Genomic DNA, 13,787 nt, shown 5'->3' on the forward strand with positions numbered 1-13,787 from the left:
ATATTCTAGCTGCTAGACCCCTAAGACTATTCTGCTTACTGTATTAACTGTAATGGTGACCAAAGGATGTGACATGTGACAGCCTATGGATTATTAATGACCGATTTTGGGGAACCATGTTACAGTTTGTGGGTGTTATCAAGGGCAATCATGTGACATTACATGTGAGAATATCTAGGGCAATAATGTGGAACTACATGACATTATATGGGTGTTATCAAAGGCAATAATTTGACATTATATGGGAGAATATCTAGGGCAATCATGTGGAACTATGTGAGATTATATGGGAGTTATCAAAGGCAACAATATGGAGTCATGTGACATTACATTTGAGAATATCTAGGGCAATCATGTGGAACTATGTGAGATTATATGGGAGTTATCAAAGGCAATAATTTGACATTATATGGGAGAATATCTAGGGCAATCATGTGGAACTATGTGAGATTATATGGGAGTTATCAAGGGCAATCATGTGACATTACATGGGAGAATATCTAGGGCAATCATGTGGAACTATGTGAGATTATATGGGAGTTATCAAGGGCAATCATGTGACATTACATGGGAGAATATCTAGGGCAATCATGTGGAACTACATGACATTATATGGGAGTTATCAAAGGCAACAATGTGGAGTCATGTGACATTACATTTGAGAATATCCAGGGCAATAATCTGGAACTACATGACATTATATGGGTGTTATCAAAGGCAATAATTTGACATTATATGGGAGAATATCTAGGGCAATCATGTGGAACTACATGACATTATATGGGTGTTATCAAAGGCAATCATGTGACATTATATGGGAGAATATCTAGGGCAATCATGTGACATTATATGGGAGAATATCTAGGGCAATCATGTGACATTATATGGGAGTCATCAAGGAACATTCCTATGGAATTATGTGGCATTCAATGGGTGTTACTGTGGAACCATGCCACATTCTATTGGCAGTACTAAGGACCAACTGATATCATGTGGCATTTTAGAGAAATTTACGGCCAATAATTGTCTAATAGGTGAAATTCTCCTGGAAGATATTTCACTGCTAAAAAAACTACTGAACTACAGGACATTTTGAAACAAACAAATAAACAATGGTAACTGAATCAAGTGTACCACACAAAGTCTATCCTGAATTATCTAAGACTCACTCATGAAATCAAGCAGTGATCTCAATGTGATGGACATTATCTTGTGAAATTCTACTAAGAAGAACACACATTTCAAGTTCAAGTGTAAGTAAACAACATTCAGAAATTACAAGCACTTGGATGACTTGTTTACCACTCTCTTATCTCTCATTACTGTCTCCTTTTCAAAACCTTATACAATTTCTCCAAGTTCATAATTGGTGAGAGGTATAAAGCCCAATAGAAAAGTGCATCACATATGAAGAACGGAATGACTGGCCATAGAAAAACCAATATTGCTGTGCCTAGCATGGCTAAAACATGTCTTCGTATGGCTCTAGGAATTGATCTGTATGGAGAGAGAAAGAGTCGGTCATTGTACTGTACTCATTGTATTTTCAAGATCTCTATAAGTGCTGTTTCTGAAAACAACTTGTACAGATTTTCTTGTGTTGTCTTGTGCTTGGAATAAGTCAATGACGGAATACAAAATTAGTACATATATTCGAACAGTACACATACATGTACATGTGCATGATGTAACAAAAAAAACAAGGACTGGCATAGGTTGACTGAATGGCTGGCTAACAGTGAATGACTAACACATGCACACTTCATGATTGACACATGCATACTTCATGATTGACACATGCACACCAACTGACTGACACATCAATGTTCTAACATATGTGTCTGTTTTTGATAATTTTTGAGTGAGAAGGGAGACTAGTAACAGTATAAAATGAACAGCGAACATTTTTCAGCTTACCTAAGGCCATGTCTCCATAGCCATCTGACAAGAGCTGCCTCCATAAATGTTAGTAAGACACAATTGATGATAACAAACCAACATGTCATTGCATGATTATCTATCCAGCTCCATGCAAACTGTGCTATCAAGAAGTACGGGAAAAACAGGTACTTGGGTAGAAACTCTATCCACTGCTCTACAGTAGGATCATTTGACTGGAAAGAGGAAAACAATGAAATATTTGACATTTCATGCAATTTACTTCATCTTTCTGATCCTGAAATATTACCTATACAAATGTTAAAGTCATACAGTATGCAAGCCACATCCATCTAATCCACAAGACACACGTCATGATATTGTCAATATTTCCCCCTAATTAAGACGAAATTATGAGCAACCATTGATAAACACATTGATTATGCAAATTAGTTTTATAATATGTAAATCACAATAACCTTGGCTATAGGAAATACATCCATTATAGACTTTCTTCTAGTACATCACTAAAATTTGTTAGGTCTACGACAAGGCTGTCACAGGCCTAGTGAAGCCATGCCCATGCTGGCAAATGAATTCAGGTCTGTCCAGTCAGGGCTGTGACAGACCTGAACAGCTAGGCCTGTGGCAGGTATGTTCCATCAGGACTGTAGCAGGCCTGCTGCATGCCTGTGAGAGGAGGCCTACCCTGTTACAGGCCTGTGGGTTTCTAGCTGCGTATACTGGTATTACTTACTTCATTAATAACAGGACTTTCCTCTGGTATACTTTCATTAGCTGGTACAGGACAGGTACCATGAAGGAATGGTAGAAAGATATCTTTGTAATCAAACACATAGAAGTATGCCATGGCAATTCGTGGGAAGTCCTTCAGTGAGTAGGCCAGGAATATTGACTTGCCTTCATCCATGGCCTATAAAAGGAAACATTACAATGGACATGAAACCACACAAAACATTTCATCAGTAAGTATTTTGACAAAAGATATATCATTGACTGTTTTCAGCAAATAAAATAAACTCCAAAACATTACTCAAGACTATATATAATATTTATTTATACACAAAACTGTATTTATGTTTCAATGTGTACATACTGCAAAGATTTAAATGTACGGTGGGATCTTAGCAAACTCAATTCAACATACTACTACTTTTATGGTAAGACACAAATAAACAAACTCACCCAAATATTTGAAATGAAATGAAATTGAGGAAAGAAAAGTGACATGTGTAGGAGATGGAGACGAACACACGTCCCCTGAATACTAGCCAGAGTGCTTTAGCCAACTAAGCTAATGTGTCAACTAGTAGATTCCATTGGCCATGCTGGTGTGTATCTTTTCTATTCCTCGATAGGTGAGAAGTCAACTGATTAACCTTTAGCCTTTCAACCTAAGGAGCCAATGAATTCACAGGGTCCCTCCCTACTAGTACACTGAGTTAAATATAAATTTACTCAAATTTCACATGAAAAACAACTGAATCGATCACAAGTTAATTTTGGATGAGCATTTCTTTAAGTATCACAGTGTGATATGCATCTATATTATAAGGTCAGAGAGAAAAATCTGAAATGTTTGGGATAAACCCTCCTTTTACCTTAAATTCCCACAAATCCTTAGGTGGTTTAACTCCTAGTTCCTTGACAGTTTTAAGTTCATGAATGATAGCTCTTCTATAAAGTCCCATTTCAATACTAAATGGTGGTGCTTTCAAATCTTCCTCAGTGATTCCTAACAACAAACGTCCATTGATTCTATTAGCAAGGAACATTTCCGGGTAGAGATTATCTCTGGACCAGGATCCCATCTCAGCAATCCAGTCTGCCACTTCTTCTGGTGTCCACTTTATTACAGGTTTCTTGACGAGTATTGTATCATCATCTCTGAGACCCCACACCAATACTAGTAACTAGAGATGAAAGGATATATAAAGGTCAAAATATGTACAAGTTATGCTTTCTGATTACTTTTGATCATGTATAGCCCAGAGACTAGCCTCTATACTTTGTGATCTGTGATTTGGCTTCGCTGTCTTATTAAATGCTTGTAATGTTATCAACAGCAACTGATTAATGTGGTTTGAAATTTATTCTCTCAAACTGAATGGTTCGAAGAAATGCACTCAAACTGATTGGTTGCAATGGGGAGTGATAATGTACAACAGCTTAATTGATTATATTCAAATAAAGTCAATATGTAAATGTACACATACCATCGTTGAGATGATCACAAAAGCGATGGAATTTACATACAGTGAATATTATGTAAATAGATACAAATAGCTGATAACTGTCGTTGGGAGTGTGGCTAAATTAATAATTTGACATTGCTAGTATTACGGGCAGTTAGTGTGACAGCAAAGCAAAATCCCAGACTGCGATGTACACAGGCTACCAAGAGACTTATCTTGGTCCTTCCATAGCTAACTTTAAGAATTACAACATGGTCATAATTTTTGTGGCATATATTCCAGGTATATATCTACGGCAGAATCCCTCACGAGTCTTAAAAAACCCCTAATTTATAGCATTTAGGGATGCATCTTATTCTTACTTCTAGTCTATAGCTACTACACCTCTTGGGCTATTCTGCCTACTGAGGGTGCTAGCCCTGTGCCCAGACAGAGGTTATACTCATCACCACTCAACATTATTTGGCAACTCTGAGGTCTTACTACAAGACTATCTGACTTCTTGACTTGGCAAGAAACGCACTTACCAGGACCACCAACATTGAAAAGACAACTCCTGAACAGAAACCACCAACTGAGAAAGAAACATACTTACCAGGACTACCACCATTGAAAAGACAACTCCTGCACAGAAACCACCAACTGAGAAAGAAACATACTTACCAGGACTACCACCATTGAAAAGACAACTCCTGCACAGAAACCACCAACTGAGAAAGAAACATACTTACCAGGACTACCACCATTGAAAAGACAACTCCTGCACAGAAACCACCAACTGAGAAAGAAACATACTTACCAGGACTACCACCATTGAAAAGACAACTCCTGCACAGAAACCACCAACTGAGAAAGAAACATACTTACCAGGACTACCACCATTGAAAAGACAACTCCTGAACAGAAACCACCACTTGATTTTCGACTTCCATCTCCTTGTAGCTCTTTGCCATACGTCTCAAATTCTTCTAGAAGTTTTCTGTTGTCAGGGTCATTCAACTGACCCCTCCTTACTGTTACAGTGATTGGAAACAACTTTTCTAATGTAGTTCTGTAAAACAAGTAGAATACCTAGTTATGTGGTGTGTCAACACATGCACACAATACTGTGATTGTTTGTGATCTTCATTGTTGACATAGTCTGAAATTCACTGATTTATCAGTTGAATCTGTCAAGTTATAAATCTAATAAAACATCGTTATGTATACATCATTAGTAATAGTAGTAGTAATAATTATCTCTCTATACCCATTTTGATAATAAATATAAGGGCTATGGAAAACCACAACAAAGTCTTATTCAAATAAACCTGGGGTATCAATCTAGGATTCTCTTTTGGAGGCAAATTTGTAGAGTTGTGGTGCCATCCTGTGATTCCTAGAGAACACAAGAGGAGTATGTACCCTGCACCTCCTTAAACAAATAATAGTAATAGCACACCACCACATCAGAGGTCAAGAGGTCAAGTGTACTTAATACCAGTATGTAATCTACCAATGTGGATATCAAGGAATGATGAATGCATCTAAAACACGTAAACTTTTCTAGTACTGGTATATTAGCAATCAAATTATAAAACATCTTAACAACAAAATTATTACAAACATGAGATGAAAAGTACCTCATAATTATATTGATACGAGGGAATCCTCTCCATGGTTGTCGGCATCCAGGACATGTTGTATCTTTTGATGACTTCCACCACCGTGCTAGACACAGACGACAAAAGCTGTGTCCACAGTTCAAAGTAGTAGGTTGGACCATGAGTTCATAACAACATCCACACTGAAATGTAGTTTCTGACATAGATCGTCTCATCGGATTATGATGGTGTTCATTAGATGATGTGACAGCATCATACTGTACTGGCTCATGAAAATTACTCTCACTGGATATATAAACCCCATGTGTAAATGTATTACTATTGTTACTCAGCTCAGAACTTTCGGATTCTGGGTTGGAAGTGTCTTCTGTTGCCATTTTATTTGTAATATGTGTCCTGAAAAGGAAAGGGAAAAGAAATTGTATGATACAAAAGTGATCCGAAGCAGTTATTTCAAAAGCTGTGACTTGCTGTAAGCATTATTCGTTTTTATGATAGTACAATACATTGCCTGAAAATTGCTTAATTTCTCAAAGTGTGTAACAAATTTTTTATTCATTTTTTAAAAGATTTTTGTAATGTATTGCGTTACAAACAAGGACTTGGCATATGTTGTTTCATATTGATTTTTCAAGTAGGACGCCATGATAAAATTACTATATAAATTAAAAATCCACAATAAATACCCAATCCTCTTCCTATGGCCACTAGTTCAAATTAGGATTAAATGCAATTGTAAACATCTGTTGTCTGAGTTTTTAAAGAGAACTCTAATGTACCAGGCTTTACCAAAGAATATTACACATATTTTGATAGCACTACAAAAATGTAGATATGGGATTAGATACTGCACTGTGCCAAAGTCTGTTAATCAATATTGATCTCAGCATTCACAGTTTACATGTATTTTGATAACTGAACACCAGAGGAGGGAAACGTGAAATGAAACTGCCCCCCCCCCCCCCCCCCAACACAATCAGTATTCTTTTCATTTACATCATCATTTACATAATAATCATCATCCTAATATGCTGAGGTCAAAGTTCATTGGTAAAGAGGTAAGTAGGTCAACAAACTCTTGTGATATTTGTATGAATGATAGCTTATAGGGTCTATGAATAGGTGCTATACATTACATGTCCTTGTTGAATTTTTTCTCTAAATTTAATTACACAAGAAATAGTTACAAATTCAAATGTCAGCAAAAGAATTGACAACAGTGAAACCTTATAAAAATCTAAGGTGAATATAATAATATTTGACACTTTTGACAATGTTAAATTTACAGTGATTTATAATCAACTTACAAAATGTAAGAGAGAGAACTTATACCTCAACTGAATATACCTGTTCATACTAAATACATACATCACGGCTCGAATTTTGACTTATACAAGTGACCTTTTTCAGCTTCAGTTGATTTCCATTGGTCTCAACAGACTAGCTGCAATAACTGTAGCGTTTGGTGTGATTTTAAGGGGTTTTTCGTCTGTTTTTTTTGTTCCGATGTTTAACCCGAATCAAACGCTACAATTCCTCTAATGCAAACGCAAATAGACGGAACCGATTCAGATTTTAATCGCAATGTTGGGCGGACTTTTCTGCTAAATTACGCCTTAGCTGGCAAAATATCGCACATTTCCTAACTCCAATATTAATTATGAAGCTTTCAAGACCCAAGAAATGTTCAGAGGTACCCCAATTCTGTAAAAAACGGCAAATGTAGCAACGCATGCAGCATTTTGAAACGGGCAGAACGCTGACACTTCGCTCACGTTTTCAATGTGGTCTCGTCTATTTGTGTTTGCGTTAGAGGAATTGTAGCATTTGATTCGGGTTAAACGTCGCAACAAAAAAGGGCACAAAAACAGACGAAAAAGCCCTCAAAATCACATCAAACGCTACAATTATTGCAGCTATCAACAGACTACCACCTTACACATTTATGCTGACTTTAGTAGTCTATATCCCATGCACTACTAAATTTCAAGTCCTGCACATATAATGTACACATAGGGTACATATTCAGTGTTGCAGCCAGCCTTTTGAAAGAGTGGAACAAAGTGTCCCAAGACTCATTTTCCTGGGTCATCATACATTTTTGGGGGGACATTACAAAAAAAAGCGCTAATGGTATTGTACCACAACTGTACAGTGTTTTCAAAATATTTACCTAAATGCTGACCCATGCTAGATATTTGCTGAATGATTATGCAGTTGCCTGTCCACCCTGTTGTTCTCTGTGCAATATACACAATCATTTGGCTGTTCCTATAGGTGTGGTCATGTTGCTAAACATATTTGCATACAATTTTAGTGTGGGTCATCTATGACCTGTTACTTCCAAAATTGTAGGTCAGGTAAAAAAATGTGTGTCAAATGACCCAAAAACCCCCTCTGGCTGCAACACTGCATATTATGGTGTAGGGTACAGTACATACAATGTATGTCAGGTGTATAACAATAACTCCAGCTGCATACATCTGTATTTGTATGAGTGACAACTGACATATGTTGACTTGTAAATTATATCAATGACTTATCATTGCCATTCTGAACAATGGTCTGAAATTAACATATCAGAAATTAAATAACTAGAAACCCACCTGTATCTTTCAGTTCCTATAGCAACTACATGTAGTTAATACTGCTATGGTAGGGCTTTAGTAAGACTGGGTTTCTGATCACTTATATGGTATACTAAAAAGACTATATTGAATGTTGCTGCCATGACGAATCTCATTTCACAAAGACTGAGAGTTGAGTTATGTCACCTTGTATATTGATTATTTATGACCATAGGGGCAAAGTCTAAGATACAAAGATGAAATGGAGGGAGGGACGGTGGGGATGGGTGGGGGATGGGTGGGGGGCAAATGTTTTCTACCTGATGAGAAATACAACACAATTAATTGTTCTACATGTAGTTACTCTAGGTATTTTATCCAAATTTTAAATCACAATGTACACCTCAGATTTCTTATATATCATAACAATTTTAAATATGTAATCATATAAGACATAGTACATGTCAAAGACTATGTGGGTTCAAGTACATACAAGTGTGGCTTACCATTATATTTATGACGCGGTACTATAAATCTTTTATTACAGTGTCACTGAAGGTCATCTGGGAGATTTGGAAGTGTATGTACCTTTAATATCAATGGTTTACAAAAGATTTTAATGTTCTCGATTTTTTGGCATGTGATCATTATAATATCTATAATGCTATGAGTCACATAATTTTTTACTAAAACAGTAAATCAGAGATATCACTTACATACAAAGGCTACAGGATGGTACATAAAGCTATTACTATGTTAGGTGTAGCCTACCTACATTTTTTAGTATACTAGTATGTAGACTTGAACCACGATCACTACCAGTGTGCCCTCTATGCCAATTTGATGCCACTGACGCACACAATTTCTCAGTAGAGACGCACCAAAATTTGGTGTTCTCCTATCTCTTACCATGTGGTGACTCACAAGAAATCTCGGTTTTTAACATTTTGACTCACAACAACAAAATTTGGCTACCATTAGAGGGCACACTGATCTCTACTACACTATTCCGCTATCCAAATTGTCATCGTTGGGAATGATAGCGAAAATTCAAAAAATCAAAATGTTGGTTATGATAACGGAATAGTGTAGTAGCCATCATGGTTCAAGTCTACAGGTAGGTTACATGTATGTTAGGTGAGTGTCAGGATAAAAATCTGAAAAAATGAGAACTTGAATATATGATCCATTGACAGAGACATTGGATTCTCATCCTTTGAGATATGTCACCCCTTGGACTTGTTGCCGATTTCCTATTGTTTTCTTGAAAGACTGACTTATGTTTGCTTTTCATGTCTTTCCCAATTAGAGTTTATCACAAAGCATGTTCAGTTCTCTGTACTTGATATGGATGTTATAAATGATTGTGATACATAGAGAAAATACTTTACTTTGGTGTTATGGGTTGTACTTGATATGGATGTTATAAATGATTGTGATACATAGAGAAAATACTTTACTTTGGTGTTATGGGTTGTACTTGATATGGATGTTATAAATGATTGTGATACATAGAGAAAATACTTTACTTTGGTGTTATGGGTTGTACTTGATATGGATGTTATAAATGATTGTGATACATAGAGAAAATACTTTACTTTGGTGTTATGGGTTGTACTTGATATGGATGTTATAAATGATTGTGATACATAGAGAAAATACTTTACTTTGGTGTTATGGGTTGTACTTGATATGGATGTTATAAATGATTGTGATACATAGAGAAAATACTTTACTTTGGTGTTATGGGTTGTATTTGATATGGATGTTATAAATGATTGTGATACATAGAGAAAATACTTTACTTTGGTGTTATGGGTTGTACTTGATATGGATGTTATAAATGATTGTGATACATAGAGAAAATACTTTACTTTGGTGTTATGGGTTGTACTTGATATGGATGTTATAAATGATTGTGATACATAGAGAAAATACTTTACTTTGGTGTTATGGGTTGTATTTGATATGGATGTTATAAATGATTGTGATACATAGAGAAAATACTTTACTTTGGTGTTATGGGTTGTACTTGATATGGATGTTATAAATGATTGTGATACATAGAGAAAATACTTTACTTTGGTGTTATGGGTTGTACTTGATATGGATGTTATAAATGATTGTGATACATAGAGAAAATACTTTACTTTGGTGTTATGGGTTGTACTTGATATGGATGTTATAAATGATTGTGATACATAGAGAAAATACTTTACTTTGGTGTTATTGGTTGTACTTGATATGGTTGTTATAAATGATTATGATACATAGAGAAAATACTTTACTTTGGTGTTATGGGTTGTACTTGATATGGATGCTATAAATGATTGTGATACATAGAGAAAATACTTTACTTTGGTGTTATGGGTTGTATTTGATATGGATGCTATAAACGATTGTGATACATACAGAAAATGCTAAATACATATACTTTGGTGTACATTATACTATAGTCTGGAATCCAACTGTAGTTTACCACAGTAAAGGTTTAAATCGTAATGATACTGTATAGGAACTAGACTAATTATACTAAAGTCACCTGTGATTTAAGAAAACATAGACATATAATTTACATAACACTAACGCCTTATATGGAAATAATATTGTAATTATCAAACTAATCCATTTTCTGGAGACCAAGCAAAAAACAATGATATGAACACTTAATAGTAAAACCTTTGATTGTTCTCTACATAACCCTAAGCTTTGTAGGAAAATTCTCCTCCTCAGAGATTGTCAAGGTGCCATTTATATTCTTGTCTAGTGATAATGCAATGTTTACCTGGGATGTTTTACTAACTTTGCTGCCATACACTTAAAGAAATGAATTCAAATACAATATGAAGACACCCATATTTTCATGTGTACAATTTAACCATCTCTACATGTATGTTTACAAAATTACGTGTATGTATACCTCACCTGGATACATACATACATGTACTATTAGTACAATGTATCACTTCCATGTACATTTGTATGTTCACTGTTACTGACTTTGAACAGTACACAATATACATGTACCTACACACACAATACAGTGTTATGTAATAGATAATGACTCCTTTCAGCAGATCATACATTTGTGTCTAAGCATGGAGGTACAAGGTGAGACTTATACCACCATGACATAAGCAAGTCACCCTAAATGAAAAAATGTCTTGTGATATCCAAGTTGCAAGACAGAGAAATATAGTTTTCAGCTGATGAGTGAGTGTAATTTTAATTTTGTGAAATGAAATGATATTTATATCATATTAACAATATTTGATACTATGTTTCATATTTTTTGTATAATTTAGTAATGAAACTGGTGCAACACACTTCATTAAAACTACATCCATATACTTTTGATGATACAAATACATACTTACAATTTGTTATTTTGTGGCAGATACAGCTGTGTGCTCTTCCCTGAACAATGTAACCAGGGTGCTAAACCCCTTTCAAGTTTCAATTTGTAATTTCCAAGTACCTCTTGAAGTTGAAAACACCAAACCACTAAATTGCTATCAAAACAAACATCAGACTCTACTTTAATCCTTAACAACTGCTACAGAAAGTGTTACTAGTATCTCAGATGTCTTGTGACAAAATTCTCTGGCGAACACTGCAGATAAATAGATAACCCCCCCCTCCCCCCAGCTTTCTGGTTGACCGATTTTTATTTTAAATTATAATAAGTAAATCTGAACATGCAGTACATTATTAGCCATCATAAATTCAAATTTCTACCATTCATTCATTCATTCATTCATTCATTCATTCATTCATTCATTCGTCTCCTTTAGTTTAAGAACAAAACTATTACATTAGTTTTGCTCACATCATCCCTTTTTTCTCTACATGAGACATTAGCCCCATCTACACGGCACTAAAAATCCTACATGAGGTAGGATTCATGATAGTTTGAAGCCTGTGTAGACGCAAGTGCGTCCTGAAACCATCCTGAAACTGTCCTGACTTAGGACACCTTTGAGAGGTTTCCTGAAACCCTCCTGACTTTGTCCTATGTACTGTCACGACGGAACACGCAACATCTACACTGTAACCTTCCTACGTGTAGACACAAATCTATCCTACCTCAGGTAGGACTTGGGACTGCCTTAGGTAGGATGACCTATATGTAGATGGGGCTATTGTCAGAACTGAGTCCTGACTTACTCCATCTGCAAGCATGACTACTATCATATAAACAGTGTGTGTAATTTCACTACATAATACACTGACATTTGGCACAAACAATTCAATAATTTTACGAGCCACCACATTATCCAAAACAACCAAACCTTACAACTGAACAATTTTTATACTTCACTGGGTTATACATGTATTGTGGTCTATACATGCACACCCCAAGATATGTTGTTGAAATACTCAAATGTATATTTTACTTGTATCCCTTATTGCACTCAAACAAGACTGTTTTATTATCTAGGTCTACAGAATTAACAGGTACATGTATTGATCAACAATCACCCTATTATGGTGACTTGAGGTCAGTACTAAAATTAGAAACAGCAGCTGGGGCAGATTACCCTGGAATAGATGTGAATATTGAAAGGAGAGCTAATATATGTGTAACTGCTTGCCAATCTCTTTTCAATACACATGACAACTTGTCTAGACCCAAGGCCCCTCGAAATGTGTTCACTGGACTGTAGTGTAAATTCAAATACAGTCTATTGATAAATTTGAAAAACACAAGATACAAATACAAATATACATAAACTAAAGTAACACATGTATGTAATGGAATTTATAATATGTCTACTAGTACTATTAGTACTACCATGGATGTATTAGTGATATTAGTGATACATCCGTGGTACTACTGTACCATATTTTTTGAAATTTGAGATTTTAATTTATATTACAACGAGTAGTTGTATCAATAACTTTCCAGCAACGACATGACATGACATGACAGGTTACTTTATTTTGATCATTACAAATTATCCATTGGCAAGCACTCCTACCAGCAAAAGTTCCATTATCCACGCATTCAATTCACGTAGTGACGTACGGTTTTAATTACAACACACATACACACATACAGTACACACACGTACACACCACATTCCCTCTACCAGGGATAGATGGACGGTGTACAAACCAATAAGATGTAATGTCGACGAAATAATACATCGATATTTTTCCTAAACTGGCCCCGTTCCTATCACCCCTAATATTGTAGCACATTCGGACATTCGGCGTGTATATGCGCTGTTGAATTTCATATCCAGATACGACAAAAAATCTACGGCTACGCAAACGACGTACGCACGTACGTACTATTTATGGTGTGTGATGAGATGAGAGAGCAGCGGCTGATGGAGGTTATTTCAGTTCCATCAGGGTCCAGCTCTCACCTCTTACCTTCTTCTCTAGTTTATATCTCTTCAGCTGCTTGGATTCTGGGGTTCTCAACTTTCCGACCACTCCGTCACGTCCGCGAGGTACCACTATCGGCCATCACACCGCCATCTTTGACCTGAACCTTCTAAGTGTCTCACTTT

General features: G+C 35.9%; 1 protein-coding gene across 1 annotated transcript; it reads right to left on the minus strand.

Moving 5' to 3' along the window:
* Nucleotides 1-1,319: 1,319 nt before the first annotated feature.
* On the minus strand, nt 1,320-13,754 carry LOC144434943 (bifunctional apoptosis regulator-like). Its single transcript, XM_078123472.1, has 7 exons — nt 13,648-13,754; nt 5,717-6,094; nt 4,962-5,145; nt 3,501-3,812; nt 2,636-2,812; nt 1,918-2,114; nt 1,320-1,497 (listed from the first exon to the last, which is right to left on the minus strand). Exons 2-7 carry the CDS (start codon nt 6,073-6,075, stop codon nt 1,320-1,322), a joined length of 1,407 nt encoding a protein of 468 aa, XP_077979598.1. The 5' UTR covers nt 6,076-6,094; nt 13,648-13,754.
* Nucleotides 13,755-13,787: the final 33 nt, after the last annotated feature.

The sequence above is a fragment of the Glandiceps talaboti genome, chromosome 5 (genome assembly GCF_964340395.1).
Source record: "Glandiceps talaboti chromosome 5, keGlaTala1.1, whole genome shotgun sequence".
NCBI lineage: Eukaryota > Metazoa > Hemichordata > Enteropneusta > Spengelidae > Glandiceps > Glandiceps talaboti.

Excerpts from the sequence above, each read along its gene's own strand:
- LOC144434943 (XM_078123472.1), bottom strand. The coding sequence starts at position 6,075 with ATGGCAACAGAAGACACTTCCAACCCAGAATCCGAAAGTTCTGAGCTG. Across the intron at positions 3,813-4,961 it reads TTTCAATGGTGGTAGTCCTG|TTACTAGTATTGGTGTGGGG; the intron begins GTAAGTATGTTT and ends TTTCATCTCTAG. Across the intron at positions 2,813-3,500 it reads AGGATTTGTGGGAATTTAAG|GCCATGGATGAAGGCAAGTC; the intron begins GTAAAAGGAGGG and ends TTCCTTTTATAG.